The sequence below is a fragment of the Anarhichas minor genome, unplaced genomic scaffold (genome assembly GCF_050575085.1).
Source record: "Anarhichas minor isolate MPS153535 unplaced genomic scaffold, ASM5057508v1 ptg000045l, whole genome shotgun sequence".
Classification (NCBI taxonomy): Eukaryota; Metazoa; Chordata; class Actinopteri; order Perciformes; family Anarhichadidae; genus Anarhichas; species Anarhichas minor.
Window position 1 is genome coordinate 2079137 of NW_027466491.1, and position 17791 is coordinate 2096927.

The following is a 17791-nucleotide window of genomic DNA, read 5'->3' on the forward strand; positions in this document are numbered from 1 at the left end:
GTGGACAGCATTTAGGTTTGTGGCATTGAACGACATATTTTCTGCTGATGTGAAATCGAGGCCTGAGCCACGACCTTCCACAACCAGAGAAAACAAGATTTAAAACCCGCAATACGTAGCCTGGGTTGCTGACATCCATATGCTTTGATTACAGCAGAGTAACAGAAGGCCATACTCCACACAATCGATGTAGTAGACCGACAGTATATATATATATATATATAATCTTTTTTTATTTAATGCATTCTTCTTCCTTTCACAAAAGCTGGAGCCTACATTACCCACAATGCAACTCAACCACCAACATCAGAGATGTGGGTGCAGTGGCATCACTTAAGGCAACTAATCAGATTACACACATCTCCTTTTGGAGCCATTGACGCCTTTGTTTTTACACACGCAGCACTACTCAACTCCTGACGATCTGGAAGCAGACTTAAAAACATTGGTCGATTAAAGTTCCCCTTTATACACCACTATTCATTCCTACATGCGGATGTAAGTGCATATCTGGTCAATATATAAGAAGATACAGTCATACAAAATCACCCCAGGAGGTGATATTCTACATCTTTTTGTTAGAACTGCAGCTGTATGCACAATGACGGGGCCAGGCACACATTTATTTCCTCCTGTAGGGGAAGTCAAAGTGGTGCAAAGCCCTCTGGGTAAGAAAAAGATTACACCTGTTTCCTCTGCAGCCAATCTGCAGTCAGACAGACAGTGTTAACTTAAATATGTTCCCTATATAACCTCTATATGTGTGTGTGTGTGTGTGTGTGTGTGTGTGCTCATCATATCTCTATTTCTAGGGTCAACATTGATTTTCTGCTCTTAACAACGGTAACCATGGCAACATGGGGCATTATATACACACCCATACTGTACGCTTGCTTCTCACACACACACACACACACACACACACACACACACACACACACACACACACACACACACACAAACAAAGATTGCAGGAAGGCAGACACACAATGGGGCAGTCTCTTAATGTACAATAAGGAAAAAAGGGAAGTTGGGAGGGAGGGGCGAGAGCGGCTGAAAGAATAAAATGAGGAGAAAGATACAGCGCGATACAAATCCGGAAAAGAGAGACACAGAAAGAGAGAGAGCGAGACGGTTTCCTTCGCCCAAGGGCAGACTTAAACGGGCAGAGAGGGTGGGAGCACTCAGCATTAAGGGTTTGTAGTCAGACAAAGAAAGAGACAGTGAACATAAATCTGTGTTAGTGAGGCGCTGGGGGACCCACAGTCTGTGGCTCCTCTGTATCTGTGAGACGAGGCAGCACACCTCACTGATATAAGAAGGAGCAGTCCCCCGATATCCAGCTCTCATTAATGAACCAAGAGTCACAGAGCTGATTCAAACAGCACTTTCTGTCACGCTGCATGTCAATATAAACACGTACGTCGTTGAGTTCTTTGTCTCATCTCACATTCAGGTGATTGTGCATGCGTTACCACGGCAACAAGACCCCAACCCAGCTCAGTCTGAGGGTTTCTGCAGGGGCCCCGTGTCGTTTTTCGGGAAGAAGCTATCCGGTTGATGCCTATCTACCTGAAACAATCTGAATATTTCATCTTTCTGAGGCTGATTCAAATATCACTCTCAGGCTACTACAGTAGATCAATGTACACAATACAAACACTAGAAGATACATTATTAAGCTTAGAGTCTCAAAAGGTGTCAGCTATGATATCATATAATGAATAGACCTTTTATTGAGAAATATAGTGAGTCTTTGCAGAGAAAAATATAAGTTGTGTGACTGAACAGCACTTTATGGGGAAAGATGAAACATGTTCTGTCCACGTCTGTTTTTCATGCAGGTAGTCCGGTCTCCTCTGAAAGTCCGAATATACGCAGGTTAGGTGAATTGGAAAGTAAATTGTATGTAAGTGTGAATGTGGCTTTGTTTGTCATTGTAGCGTTTGAATAATAAATGAATGGAAGGAGAACAGGGTGGTTGGTATGATCACAAATAGACTCCATGGGGGGGAGAAAAGCTGCTTCAACAGAAAATCAAAGGACAGATGTGTCGGTGTAAGCAATTCTTTGACAGCAAAGTGACCTCTGGGATGTGTAGTGGCAGAACACCACAGCAGTGACTTTCAGCAACGCGTTGAATACGTTATTGCTGAAGTGGTTAGAAGATGAATTGATCAGCTGGTATTACTAAAACAGTGTTTTTGTTCAATGTTGGATGAAATAATATCTATCGATGCATTTCCTGTTGTGCAGCTAGGAAACTAGCTTAAAGTGTAAATTAGCAGTGTGCAGGGATGACGTGCATATCCACCACCGCACCTAAAGAGAAGTGGTTGAATGTTGAGCAACAGGACAGACAAGCTGACGTCAAGTGAGCTTGTTTGTGGTGTCCTACCTGGCATGATGACATCAGAGAAGCCCAGTTTCCTAGTGATGGACACGCCCCGCGTGAAGAGGACCATGTACTCTCGTCTCAGCTGCTCTATGTCCCCGTGGAGGAGCTGGAGCGCCACTGCCAGGCCTAACAAAGAAATAATAACAATAAAAATGTGACATAACATATTCCTATATTACAGACTTGATATTCCCTCCCTTATCCTTTACCATAGCCACTCAATAAACCTCTCAAAATATATCATAACCCTATTCCAAACACAATAATAAATATATTCACAAGGGCATATTTTCAGTTTTATTACAGCCACATGAACTTGCAAACCAGATAACTAAAGTTATACCTTCCAACATCAACGATCATGTGTATGGAAGGGAACAGACAACCCCACATATACATAAACCAAAAATGTAAACAGCCAGTGAATCATCTCCAGCTCTTTTTATTGCGAGGAAATCCGACATGAAGGCTGTCGTTTCAAATCAATATCCTTGCGTAATAACTCCAAACGTCAGCGCAGCGAAATTAAAGCACCGACTTGCATTTAAAGCTGAAAAGCCACATCTCCTCGACGTCCGAGTGCGCGAGCCTCGTCCGTGCTCACGAGGAGAGGCAAGTACACAAACGGCTTAACAGCAAGGCAGTGTGTAAAGGACAAGATGATGGTGATTATTATTGTTGTGGATGTTTCCAGGAGAGTTGGGAGGCAGTGGTGAAACGGTTCATTAGCTTTGAGAGGTTTCGGGCCACTAAGAGTCAACAAGGCAACGTGACTTGTTTGCAATAAACCAAAATTGACTCCACTACAGAGGAATAAAGCAGGAAAAAGGCTGTGAAGTTGAGAGAAATGTTGTAATACCTTAACTTTTAGCCTTTTTAGGCTGATTATCTCTGATACAAACTCCGAAAACATACGTACAGAGGTTATGAAGGGTGGGCAGGACACTACAGTCCTCTGATCTAGATAATTAAAAAATAACACATACAGTTAACCAACGGTGTGTTCAACCTGGCACAAAGGCCTGGTGGGAAATGAAAGGAGAGTCCCCATTAGGTGCAGGAGAGATTTTTTAATGTGGATCAAGCCTTTGGCATTTATCCGCACATAAACAAACACACACACGCGGATGGGCTCTAAAAGCTACTGCCCGGGCTACAATGAGGCAAACCAGCTTCATTACTATTCCGCCACAAAAACACCCTCAACCTTTGCTGCGCTTAGCTCACCCGGCCTGCCTCCTCAAAAACTCAACAAACAAAACAGTGGAGTTGTCGCAGCCTCTTCTGTCGCTGCCTACGCTCGCATGGAGCTGGGAGCTGAATTATCTACCTGACCTGACTCATGCGGAGCCAGATTCTTATGAAATCCCTTTTATGGATTTTTGGGCTACGCGTACACAACAATCACCATCTCCTCGCATCAGCTCCCGCTCTCGACTTCGCGAATTTGAGTTACCCAAAAAGCCACCATGACCCTGAAACACACGGATAAAATGGGGGTAGTCATTAGTCTACATGTGAACACAGTAACCGTCTCCCCACATAGACTGTCTCTCCGCATCTTTATTACCCAAACAGCCCAGTGTTCTGTATATTTTGAGGGCAGTGCATTCATCTCTCCCCTGCTAATTGGCTGCTAATAAGAGACTTCTGGCACACTGCCAGGTCTGCTTTAAAAAGGAGAACCACACAGCGAGACAACTTCAGACACACACCAGGATGCACACACACACACACACACACTCATACAAAGAGGGCATGGCGCACACCCCTATACAAACATGTACACGTATACACACACACACTCAAATACACATTACGTTATCTTACTTCACTGCACACTTTCTTTTAATTGCCCTCCTGACACTAAGTGTAATAAATTGTGGTCCTTAAATTATGCATGGTGTTCCATAACTCCTGCATGGACGTTTTCAAAGGGACAAAGTGGAGAGGAGACACTGACCTGTTTGCTAAAGATGAAATATTCTCTCCGGTTTGGCGTCGAGGCTAGACAAGTGACTCGAGTGTTATCTATGCTGTAATGTTGCTCTGCAGGAGGATAATGGCCCTTTGGGGGAGGAATTGACTTTTCAGATGACAATGTACACAGTAGAAATGCGCTGCGAGTGATGTTGTGCAGCGCTGTTCTGAATGTAGAGAGAGCACAGTTGAGGTGAGAATTGAAAAAAAAAAAGGCACGTTTTTGGGGTTGACGGAGGAATTGTTGCTGAATATGCATCTTAATAAATGTGGATATGATATCAGGCTGTTAGCAACTTGCGTCGCCGCTGTCACCGGTGCTACTAGAGTGTGAGCAGGTGTGTGTGTGTGTGAGATAGAAGAAGTTAAAAAGAGGCAATAAGACTGCAGTAAAAAGCTGTCATAGCTAATAAAATCATAATGAATTAATTTGGTCCAGACAGATAAATGGTGCTCATAGTACAAAAATGAAACTTAATATTCAGAGCTCATTATCTTAGAAATTTAAATGACCTCTACTTATGTGACTAAAGCGTTCATTTTGTGAGATCAACGTCAAGTTCAGTTAAGCGGTGCGAGTGAAATTTTTGAACGAACTGGCTTGAATCATGCATCAAGTATCGTGCGCACAGCTCTCCTCTAACGCACTCTGATGGGAGAAAGCACCGAGGCTAATCAGCTGTTCAGCGGGATCAATGTCTTCAGCTGGCAGCTACTCAATAGCTAACACGCAAAGTGTTTGTGATAAACTGCACGCACAGCAGCCAAAAGAAAGGAGCAACTCTTTCAATCTAATTCACTTCCATGTGTTTATGACGTGTGTGCATAAGTCTGTCAAAAAAAAGAAGCCTGGAGGAAACCGGTGTATGTTGGATACATTTTGAGAAAGGCAAAGCGCTGTCTCCTGCGTTGTCTTCCTAATTGGTGTGATTAATTGTTTATGATTACAGAATCAGAATCTTAAAGCTTGAAAATGTCACCGTCATCAATCAGGCGGGAAACACCGAGTAAGCCACGTGGCTGCGGAGTCACCTCGAAGGTCTCGGACGTTTAACGTCAACAAACGAAAGCACCACATTATCTGTCTGCTTCATCTGTAATTATATCAGACAAAGCGTGTCAACAGTTCACACGGCAAATATAGCTGATGCAACAACTTAAGATTTTGTTTGGAGTTCAATACGAGATAAGGAAACGGTTAAGTGGTTGCGTAATATTTCTATTTCTAGTGTCATTCCTTTACTTTGGTTGGACTTATCAGCTCAGCTGATGCAAAGCCACATTGCGTCTCCGTCTATTCAGCAGCGGCACCGTCGTATAGAACTTTTAGCTGGATGCTGCAGTTCTGTTATGAATTAAAGATGCTGCTTGGATAACGCGGACTGCGTTAAATGGCTTTGTGCCTCTCCGTTTGATTACTGCACTCCTATATGCAAGATTATTCATGATCATTTTGAGTCGTCCCCCCCCCCCCCCCCCCCCGAGTCGTGCGGCTTCTCCTCGAGTAATTAATTATTGGTCTTCTGAGACGAGGTGAAAAGAGGAGCCGAGTCAGTAGATTCTCACGGATTCTTGACGTTCCTATAATCTCTTCTCCCTCAAACAATTATCAGCCATTTTCTCTGCAGCGGGCTGTGGCGTTCCTCTAAGGATACACGATGGAGATGTTAGAAGACAATGAACTCTTTGAATACGCAAAATGTTCTTGAGGAAAATAACAGCCTGCAGCAAGTTTGCAGCAACACTTCACAAAAGCATTATGTAAATCAGCTTTAAGACAAACCTCGAATGAACTGTTGCTGATTGCTTGCTGGTTGGTTGCTCATTTGGCCCTCGCTGCAAACAGCTGCAGACTAGCCGACACTGTTTAATTCATGATTATGTTCTCTCACGTCACTCTCTGTGCCCCATTCGAGCTTCCCGCACTGCAGATCATATTTTGAGGTCCTAATCAGAAGTTCATCTCGGGCTATAATTTCGTGCGAACAACGACAGCTGCATCTATATCTGAAATTAAGGATGAATCTCATTGCGGAACAAACCTCTTCGCACGTCACATGACATTTCTTCGAGGTTTGAAGAACTGACTGTTCCGATTCTCCACCAACCTGTTGCTATGGGAAACTGCTGATGCTGCGGTTCAGTATGGTGCAAATGCAGCTATTTATAAGAGTCATCTGAATGCATTTGCAACAGCAGGCTTCCTGAAGACGCGACCATGTGAAGGCTGATCCGCCTCCCTAAAGAGGAACTTCGCTCCCACATGAACGCTACTCAGACTGACCGGAAGCTGACTGTTGCACAGTAAGAGACCGATGATGCAACCGAGCTGCTGAGTTTGTCATCGTGGGCACAATGACGGTTTTGTGGAAGGAATAAGCCTGATTGTCACCAGACTGTTGAATTAACAGCTTTAAAGGTTGTTCCCTGAGAATAAAAACACGATACAAAACAACAAGTGAACAAGTACATTGGCTTTGAAACCAAATCCCACAACGCTAAAGAGGCCAGATCGTAGCGTTACCAAATGTCTCAAAACAAGGTGTGTGGATGCGAGGCGGCAAAATAAAGAAAAGACTTATGGTTCTTACCGGTGTTGGAGCCCGACAGGTTGTACCTGGAATTCGCCTTTTTGATTAAGTTCTCATGGATCTGGTGCCACTCGCTCTCTGTGTTACACCTGAGACAGAAAGATGACACAGAAATTAAATATTTTGTATCCATTTTCTACTCAAAGGGGCACTTCAGCAATTTAGTATTTCACTCCGCCAAAGTAGGAGGACTCACAAGGACAGATTACTGAAAGAATGGTCGATGGTTGCCGCTCTGTTGCACTCTGAACGTTGCACTCTGAGCAAGTGGTGGCTTATAATGTATGTGACACGTACTGTGTGATTCACTGTAAGATGAACTACAGGTGCAAGGTTTGACAGTGACGTTGAACTAGAGCAGGTCAAGTCAACAAATTCTTACAGTATTTACTGTGACGTCTCGTCTGGACCTAATTCTGAAAACATCCAGTTCAGAACTTAAATGCTTATCCGACTAAAACCTCTCTGGTGTTACTGCAGGTATAAAGAAAGTAGTTGTATTTTCTTCAGAGCTAAATGTATTTGGCCCCTCAGTCTGATCCAGCTATAATTTAGGTCAAACTACTGTGTCAACTAGCCTTTTTGTTTAATCCCTCAGGGCATCGTGTAGACTAGGTTGGACCACAAAGTCCTTTCACTGTTGATGAAACAAACAACAACGGGAAAGGTGCATTTTTATTGTGAATATTTATTTCAATACTGCTGTTATTTAGTTTGACTACCAGCTAACAAACTGACTTGAATTGCTTTATAAAAATGTGCTTTTAAGACTGATATCTTTTTGATTAGAATAATTAGAATGAAAGCTTAATTTATTGCTAATTTGGAAGAGCAGTGACTCCCTTAAAACGCCTTGTTGCCAAAAGAGAGAAGAGAAAATGTCCCACTTACATAAGTGTAATATTAAGCTGGAGCTCGATCACAGCCAGCTTAGCCGCAATCTGTCGTTTTCAGACTTTGTAATGAAATGCTGGTTGTTTACAGTGACTTACGCATAAACCTTGAGCAGGTGGTCATCCTTGGAGTCGGCAGTGAGGAGGTCGGCGATGCTGACGACAGCACAGCCAAACGGCCTCCTGTACTGTACGCTACACAGATTCTTCTTCTCTCCTGCTCCCATTCTCCCTGCACACGCAGACACACACACACACACACACACACACACACACACACACACACACACACACACACACACACACACACACACACACACACACACACACACACACACACACACACACACACACACACACACACACACACACACACACACACACACACACACACACACACACACACAAAAAAGGAAACAGTCATGTTATCCTAGCCAAAATAGCTGCGATTCGCAATATTATCCTGAATCACCTTACCTTACTTTTGAAACAAATAGCTTTTTTAGCAGACATCCTTTTTAGGGAAAAACAATCATAAATCATAAGGCCCTCCCTCGCATTAGTAAATCAAATATTGTGCGAGTCTGTTTGTGTCTTACATGATAATTAATGAGGTTCTATTTTTCACTTCTCTACCATGATGGACAGCTTTTTGAAGTCACTCAATATTCATGACCATCACAATAATGGAAATTCACCGCCAGTCATTGTGCGTGTCCTAAATCTTCCCATCGCTACTGCTACGAGAGCCCACGAGATTTAATAGACATGTAGCGCTCAGTAAAATAAAGAAGCAGCATCATAACTCCCACCTATTCTTATGATGTGCACAACGATGTAGACATCTTTTCGGAGATCGCTGCTTCCCAAATCCTGAAAGAAAAAAAAGCAGGAAAACACATTTCAGCATCAGATTCAATCATTGTAAACAAGCCACAGAGGGCTGACTTAGCTCTTAGTTTTCAGGGTGATGGAGCATGACTTTACTGTACATTGCTTTAAATTGCTCCCCGATCAATCTTCGTAAACGCAAAGCCATGTTCGCTACTCACCACGAATAGCGTGCATTGTCTTTCCGTCTTCTCTGGCGACTTGGGCAACCCGCTCTTATTCAGCTTGACAAAGAACCTTTCGCTGTACACGGGGAGAGACAAGAGTGTGGGAACACACAATGAGATGAATGGGGTCAGAAGTGATGGCTGGGTGTCGTCGTAAACAACTGCATCAAAGCCACCGCTAACCGGAACAGAATAAAGATTAGAAACGGTGTCAGAAAAGTCAAGCGCTGAACGGTGGGCACTGGAGAAAACGCTTCAAAGTGAACGCTTCAAACCGAAAAGCTGTCTGAAACAGAATATGAGGCTGCAGCAAGACAGGCAGAGAAGGATCAGAGACAGAGGGATAGAGGGAGACAAAAATATATACAAAGCTTGATTTGCTGAACCAAATCCCCAACATAGGCTGTCTAACATATCCGACAACAAGTACATCCACACGGGGCTCCTCCACGGCTGGCTTGAATATTCAGTGTGTTGTTGCATATCGTGGGTTCTCTCTGACACGTTTTAGCTCGCATACCCGACTGTCAGCAAAAATAGTGATGGGTTACAACAACAAAAAACTACGACCTCAGTCTCAGAACTGCCAAGAAACCACAGTCTTGGACAGAATTTAAAAAAAAAAATGTTCTGATGGTTGAGCTAAAAGGAAAGTCAGAGGGTCTGTATCATTCAATAGCTGTCGAGTCACTTCACTCAAGTGAAGTCATCCCTCAGAAGAGTCAGAGGATCGCAACAGTCATTAGAATAGATCATCTGGGGACCATGAAAGTCTATACAATAGGTGTTGAAACATTTACATCAGGACCAAAGTGGCAGATTAACCAACCGACATACAGACAAAACACTGCCCCCCTCGAGCTGTGACGCTAGCATTGGCTAAAAATAAAACCGTACGCCGCCACACTGAGACAATTGGAAAAGTAAATTGTCTGGCTTTCTGTCTGAACAACTCTGAATCATACTTTGGACAGTTTGCACATACTCTACAGTGCAACTTTAGAGTATGAAATTCAAGAGCTTCACAGGGCAGAGTGAACTGACTCGAAATAACAACTCTGGCCTCAGATGCCCCGCACCCCGCCTTCGTGCAGGCGTGTAATTAAGTGCATGTCGGGCGAAAAAAACAGAAAGGACGGACACAGAACGCCTTTTCATTCTCTTTGTACTCCGTCCTCTCTTTCTATCTCGCACACAAGCTCAAAGAGAGGCAGCGGAGGCGTCCTGCTGGGCCCCGTCTCATCCTGGCTGGCGAGCTGAGGGCTAATCCAGTTAGGTGACTTTCACAGTCCACCGATAAGCAGGGAGAAAAACCTTGTAATGCACCAGTGCCTGACAATGAGCCGAGTCTCTGGCACGGTTAGCAGGCGCGGGCTACAGTAGACCCATCCACACAAGAGCAGCATTTACCCCAACAGAGCCTATATAACTTGACTTCATGCTGCATACGGCTACAATGGATTAGGATGTTTCAGAACAGTCTGAGCTATTAAAAGCTCTTATTACAAGGGCTTAAAAGTGACAATGTCTCGTCTGTGATGTAAATACGAGGCTGCTTCCTGCACTGTAATTCAGCATTTTGTGTATGTAGGGCAACGGGCGCTGTTTGAATTAATTACGGTTCTGATAATTAATTATACAAATGCTCGTGATTTTTCAGACATGTGCTCCTTTCGGTAAAGTTTTCCTTCTCATCGTCCGAATTGGAACGAGCCGGTTGAGAGCCGGTTGGATTTAGATGCGGTTGTTCCTCATTAGCTGCTCTCTGTAACTTCCCAGGCCATTTATCCAGCCATATGGAGGCAGATTCCTATGCATTAGACATGAGACGTGCGCACGTTTTCCCCAACCCTAATTAGCGCTCTATTGTGGAAACCCCAACTGCCAATTAACAGCCACTCCTGCACACACAGACACACATGCGCGAGTCCCTTACACGCCCCTCCCTCCCTTGCCATCGACTTTTCTCCCTCACAGCTGCAGCGTGTTGATCACCCGAGCTAAGAGGACCAGTGCCCCCCCCCCCCCCAGCGGGACCGTATCTCCCTCTATCAGGGCTGGCATTAGCATAACATGAATGGCCGACTTCCCGCCCCTCTGGGCCCACACGGAGCCTGCTATTCCCTCTCCTGATATCGATGATTGCATTAGGAGCTGTGCGATCACCCGTCGAGGGGGCGGAGTGAGCGACTGGCGTGTAAAATACTGGCTAAATTAACTGCCACCGTTGCCTCCCTCCCTCCCCACAGCCGAAAAACCTTAATCTACCCCCAGAGGCCATGTTGAAAGATGAGAGCAGGGCTAGACTAGACGGTGTGGTGAACAGGTAGAGAACACACCAGGCCAGACCTATCAACCACATGTGTCTTCTTTGTGAAAAACACACACTGGGCCTCTGCTGTTCACTAAAGGAATATAAAAACACACACACATAGACAGACGCACATGTCCACTCATTCAGGATGACCCTGTTGGAGTTGAGTATAGGTTGCGATTAGGAGGCGGGAAGTGCAAGTATCTACGGAGAGACCGGAGCGAGGCAGTGTAAAGTGTTTGATCCGGGATAGCACACAGAACTTAGAGAAAGAGCAACAGGATCATGTGTGAGCATGGTCGGCCACAGTGTGCGTCATGCTGGGAGAGCCAGACAAGGAGCCTGTATCGAACACAAAGCAGCTAGCACGGTGCACGGGGGCTGCTGGTGTTGGCATGGTACTGAGACAACGGGTCGGACCCCCATCTGGTCCCTGGCACACGCACACACACACACACACACACACACACACACACACACACACACACACACACACACACACACACACACACACACACACACACACACACACACACACACACACACACACACACACACACACACACACACACACACACACACACACACACACACACACAGAGAGAGAAACCACCAGCACAGAAGGAAGTGTCGAAATGGCTTCATGCCAGGCATCTTGCCTAAATGTGTGTGTGTGTCTCTGTTTATGTGTGTGACCAGACAGTGAGGGACAATGTTGGCCAGCTGCCATTGTGAGATCTTCCTTGAAGACAAAACCCAATAAGGCCCAATGGTTAAGGCCTCTGACAGCCTTTCCCCCCCAATACTGACAAAAAGAATGGTATTTATATAAACTGTGAGAAGAATATAAATGTGTTATTACGTCATCGTAAGATTATAATATTGTTATTCAGTGTCGATAAAAGCGCAAAACATGAGCTTAACAACTAAAGCCGACTTCATTGTGTGTCAGAGAATGAGCTGTAAATCCATTTCAAATGCAGGCATGTGTTTCGAGTGGAACTTGATATGATGCCACTGGACTCTAATTACCCACTTCAAGTCAAAGTGCGGGTCAGGAATAGTCGCCAAAATGTACCTTCATTATTCGCAAACCTCTTACCGTACATCAGGAACTTGGATGCATGAGCTGAAAGGAGGCCGGAGAGCACATTTAAATATACTTCCTAATTAAAAGTGCTTCTGATCCACTGATGACACACGGTATGTGTGTGTGCGCGCTTGCGTGTACACATGCAGATCTCATTTAGCTGAGGAACTCCTCTTTCTCTCGGACAGACCACATCATGAAAACCAAACCTTGCACACTCCTTGTAAAAATAGAACCTCCTCTGTTGTGTGCCATTATTCATAATATGAAGGAACCCACAGACTCTCCACGCAGGGTTTTTAAAGAAACTTAGGTCAACCAAGCTCGCACAAAAGTTAGCTTTTCTGCCAGTGATGTGATGAATAATGAATTGGATTTCATTAGAACCAGAAGTGGAGCTACTGTATACTGAAACGAAATAATAAAAGAATCAATGTCACCCTCGTTCTTCTGATGTGACCCTGTGGGGCGGAGAGTGAGCGTCAAACACAAGCATGACTTATCAAAAGGAGTTTCACTGTTGCCGTGCTCATTTTTCAACCCACTCATTTGCCTTGTCTGACAAATCCGCTTGTTTGCGACATGAAATGGAATTTGTTTTCTTCGCTTTGAACTGTGAAACCGGGGAGTTTAAACACAGTCTTGCGTTTGGCCGGCGCCCCATCAGGAGCACTTGGGCGTGCGTGTGTCATTGCGCGAGTGACGTGTGCAGACTCCCCGGGAGATAGGCTCTTTCATGTGGACGGGACAGACACTTTTTATAAGACAAAATAGCTCGGCCTCGCCCACTTTTATGTGTCCAAGTGCGCTTTAACTACCTGCTTCATCTAATCAATCTTCATGAATATAATTAGAGCGGTCCTCTTGACATCAGAAGGGGAGCCCTTTGAAATATCGCCCTGCAATCACCAGTCCACCTCACTTACATTGCTATGGACGAGTAAACATTGGCTACTATTTTAACCTACAAGTATCCAAAAGTGATGCATGGTCCGTCACTAGTTGGTAAAATCACGGGGGAATCTTTTCTCTGAAGTGTCGTACCTGAGTGGCCGGTTCTCCCGTCCGTCATAAATGTGGAAGAAGACTTCTAGCTCTTCCCCCAGATTTGCACTCATCAGACTCTTCACGTGGACGAACAAGTGATGGGTGCTAGCGGCAGCAGGGGTCTCCTTCTTACGATGCCGATGTTCCATCTGCAGAGGAGAGAAAACAATATCGGCACAAATCAATTTCCAGAATGCTATTCTGGGCAGGGAAACCTTTCTATATCGGACTTGATCTGCAACTATACAGAACATGCAAAAATGAAATACATAAAACAGATAGAAGTACACATTGTGCTGTTCTGATGTATTGAAGGGATGGATTTGGAAAGGTTAAAAAAGCAGTAAAATCCATAAGCTCTAAATCTAGAGAGATCCTCAAAAAGCAGGATCAAAGCTTATCAAATACAGTTAATACCGGGGAAAAAACAACATTTGGTTACATCTCTTTTAATACTGGCCAATCACATTCAAGAGCTGCTGTGTTTAGTATCAAGTATCCCTCTGAGACTCCTCGTAGTTGGGAGATTTGCTGCAGATTTGCATATATATTTAAAGACTCGGGCTAAGATATAGATTTTGTTGATATAGATGGAGCTAATACAACGTGTAATAACGCAGACTGTCAGCAGCGCCAGAGGCTAAGATGTGAGCGTTCGAGCTGCGTTGTCTGACGGTTTCTTTGTTGCAATCTTGGTGCCAAAGAAACACAGGAAACACTTCTTGCTGCACATAAACAAACACTTTATAAACAGGTATTTATACACAAGCATATTCATCGTCAGGTCTAAAAGCACTTAACATGGCCGCCTTCCTTATTTATTTACCTCTAGCATTTATCTGTAAGTAGGTTCATTATGTTCTTGACAAAATAATAAAATAATGGTGTTGTGATATGCATCCCTTTCAACTGGTGGCTTAATCTCAGAGAAACAGAAACCAGAGCACTGAAATTCACCCTGAATATAAATGCGACCGTCCCACAATGCAGCAGAAAGTCACATCTCACTGCCTCGTAGTGCATGGGCACTTGTGCCTGGTATTAGATGCTATATTAAGTCAATCTACATCAGAACAAATCAATAATGCGGATCAATAACGCCTCCCGCAGCATGGTGCGGGCGTTGTAAATACTGTCCGGATCAACACACGCGTCGCAGCTCTGTTTATGAGAGGTTCATCCTAATCCCCTGTCAACATCCAAAAATACGAGGACAAACACACACACGTGCACACACACAGGACCAGATGGCCAGTAGAGCCGCTGCCAAATTGTGCTCCCCATTCACTTCTGTAGCAGGAAGAGATGGGGCGGGGGGGGGGCAGGAGGAGGTTGAGGAGTGAAGGAAAGGAAAATAATGAAGACAATGCAAGGGCGAAGTGCAGTAAAGCATCACTGAGAATCAAGAGTCAAACACACAAAGAAGAAATTGCCACCAGTCTCCCCCAACAGTATATTATGTAAAAAAAACTGAATTCTTCTGTCCTGTGAAGGTTTTGTTATTTGCATTATGTCGTCAGTTACGTTGGATGGTTCTGTAGGGGAAACCATGTTGGAACCCTCTTTATTGGTGTATTTAAAAGAATAGGTCAACATTTGGGTAAATAACCTTATTTGCTTTATTGCAAAGATCGATTTCCCTCCCACCACCCAAGCTACGTTTAGCATAAACACAGGAAACAGAGGGGGGAAAGGGGCCTAGCCTGGAGCTGCCCAACGCTAACAAAATCCACCTACCAGCACATCCAAAGCTCACTAATTAATATTCCATAACTCATTTGTTTAATCAGCACAAAAGGTGTGAAAGCAACAAATTGCTAAATCACCGCTGCTTGCCTGGTCATGCTAGCTGTTTCCCCCTGCTAACAATCTTTATGCTAATCAACTGCTGGCTCCAGCTAAATCCAGCATCACATTTCCCAAAACATTGAACTATTCTTTTGAAAGGTGCATAATACGAGATTGGGATCATTTCGATTGCCTGAAAAAAAACAACTTGGGCGGGATTGAACGTCTCAGAGGATAATAATAATAATAATAAAGAATAACATCTCTGCAAGGAAGTCGGACAGCTGAGGTTGAGGATTTAATTTTCACGTGGGCTCATATTCCTGATTCTGAATAAAATTATAGAATGTAGAAAACTGCAATGATTGAAAGGAATGGGCTTTTTTTCAGAAATAATGACATATATTCCTGGAGGCACTCTATAATAAAAAGTCAAACCTGAACAAAAAAAAAAAAAAAAAAAAAAAAAAAAAAAGAGTAGGCAAAGATGGATGAAGTGAAAAAAATGCAGCTTGAAGTGGTTCTTCCCTACATTACAAATATGCTGTTTTGACTCGGCACTGGTGTTTTGAAACAGAAACTAAAAAAGGCATCAAAAATGCTCCCTCAGAGAAGGTTCAAGTCTCTGGAAGATGAAATTTGTATGTGGTAGGGAAATGTGAGCTAAGCAGTGATTGCCTAGAGGGTAATCTAAAATTGATGATGTGCTTTGGAAAACAGTTGGTTGCACTATAAATACAAACATATGAAGAAAAACAAACCCACTAACATTGTCCTCTAAGACTTAAACATGGTTGAAAATAACACTGCAAATCATTTTACAAGAGCAATATCTGTCAAAATGATGAATATGTTTTGTTTGGGTCCTGAATGCTGCTGCTTTTCATCAGGGAAGGCCTAATTCATGCTGTGGGATTTCACTACGTGGGTTATTTTCAGTGTGTCATTTAAGATGCCCGACCGGAGCAGCGTGTGGTTGTTGTGGCAGCTTCAGCATGACTAGACACAAACGATGACCGTGACAGCCCGGCAGCCCTGCTGGCAACATGGAAATTGTACGGGAAGCAAGGAGAGAACCAGAGAGATATATAGCTGCACAGAGAGAGAGCACGACCATGCGAGTGCTTTTCCAACCGTCTCATTATTGTTCACTCCGTCATTTTTTCCCAAACAGCATGAGGCAGCACCGAGCGGAGTGACTGCCGGAGTACGAGGAGCTTCTAAAAAAATGGGTGAGAGGGGGGGTCAAACTGAGGCGACGGAGAAACATCTGGTCTTTCTACATCCCTCCTTTCATCCCTCACTTCTCCATCTCCATTTAAGCCTCTTTTCGGCCCTCTTTTTAGCTCGCGGCGAGGAGACCTGTGTGACACGAGCGGGACGCAAGAGATGTGAGCAGGAGCTTTTAAAAGCTCGCATCACTTCGGCGATAAGTGAAGTCACAGAGGACATTGTACTACCACGCGTCCAGGGACGGGCCTCGAGCTATTCGTCACTGCCACCGGTAATGAATGCATCGCTCTGGGATCTCAACCCTGGTCTGCTCCTCTCGCGCTCTGCTCCGGACTCCCTCTCCAGGGGCGTTGGAAGCTGGATCTCACTGAAAAACAGTGACTTCATTTGGGCTCGATATCATGTTTTGTGTCTCGGTGTTCGCGAGTGTGAGTGTGTGTGTGTGCTTTTGTAATGTGGATGCCGGCGGTGAACACCAGTCTCTTGATCATGTCTCAGTGTAGGGGAATTGCAGTCATTTGCTCATTTGGTACGCCTTTTAATAGAGGTGCATTACGCTCTCTTCCTGCTATGCCTGCTTTTGTTTTGACTAACAAAAAAAAAAGAAACAGATGGATTAAGAGCTTCAATTACCCCTGCGAAGGAAAAGCCGTCACAGTGCACGTGTGTGTGTGTGTGTGTGTGTGTGTGTGTGTGTGTGTGTGTGTGTGTGTGTGTGTGTGTGTGATACAATTCTCCACGCACTGTATCAGGGCAGAGAAGTGGTTGCCACGGTAACAGCGGTTGGGGCTTGGGGAAAATGTGAAGGGGGAAGCGGGGAGCAAACAAGGAAGGAGAGAATGAGCAAGAGAGAGGTACGGAGACGGGAGAGATTCAGACATTCTATACTTTATATTTCTACGTGCAACACTGAGTGGCTAACACGGAGTTTGATGTGTATTAATAATATCTAAAATACAACACAATTGCCAAAGCTATTCTTTCAGTCTAAACCTTTAAGCCAACGTGAAGTCCTTAAAGCGCTGAGAAAAAGGAAGAGAGATTGTGCGATACGATGGAAAGCTCCAGTGCAGCGGTGAGATCATCTCGCAAACTGCTGTTTCCAAGGCCAAGAATGAACTTTGAATTCCCTACTTTTAAGCCAACACGGATGAGAAGTCTTTAAAGTGCTCAAAGGTTGTGGAAATGTTGAACATCGATAATTCCTTGACAACCAGGCAAAACTCAATCTGCTGAGGAAAACACGTGATGCAGTCGAAAAAAAAAGCTCCAGAGCAACTACTGAATGCGGCGAGAGCATTCACGAAGATCCTTCACAAAAGCCAGGAGACACCGATGTCCAGGTTCAAGATTTAAGCTTAAAAGGTGGAGATGCGATGTGATGGACCGGACCCTCTGC

General features: G+C 44.3%; 1 protein-coding gene across 1 annotated transcript in view; it reads right to left on the reverse strand.

The window, feature by feature from the left end:
• The window catches only part of dock4b (dedicator of cytokinesis 4b), a 72080-nt gene that overhangs the window by 46921 nt on the left and 7368 nt on the right, over positions 1–17791 (reverse strand). The window contains exons 7-12 of the mRNA XM_076111301.1: positions 13369–13520; positions 8915–8996; positions 8675–8735; positions 7962–8094; positions 6970–7058; positions 2399–2524 (exon numbers count right to left, since the gene is read on the reverse strand). Of these exons, the coding sequence (XP_075967416.1) occupies positions 2399–2524; positions 6970–7058; positions 7962–8094; positions 8675–8735; positions 8915–8996; positions 13369–13520 (643 nt within the window). The remainder of the gene's footprint in view (positions 1–2398; positions 2525–6969; positions 7059–7961; positions 8095–8674; positions 8736–8914; positions 8997–13368; positions 13521–17791) is intronic.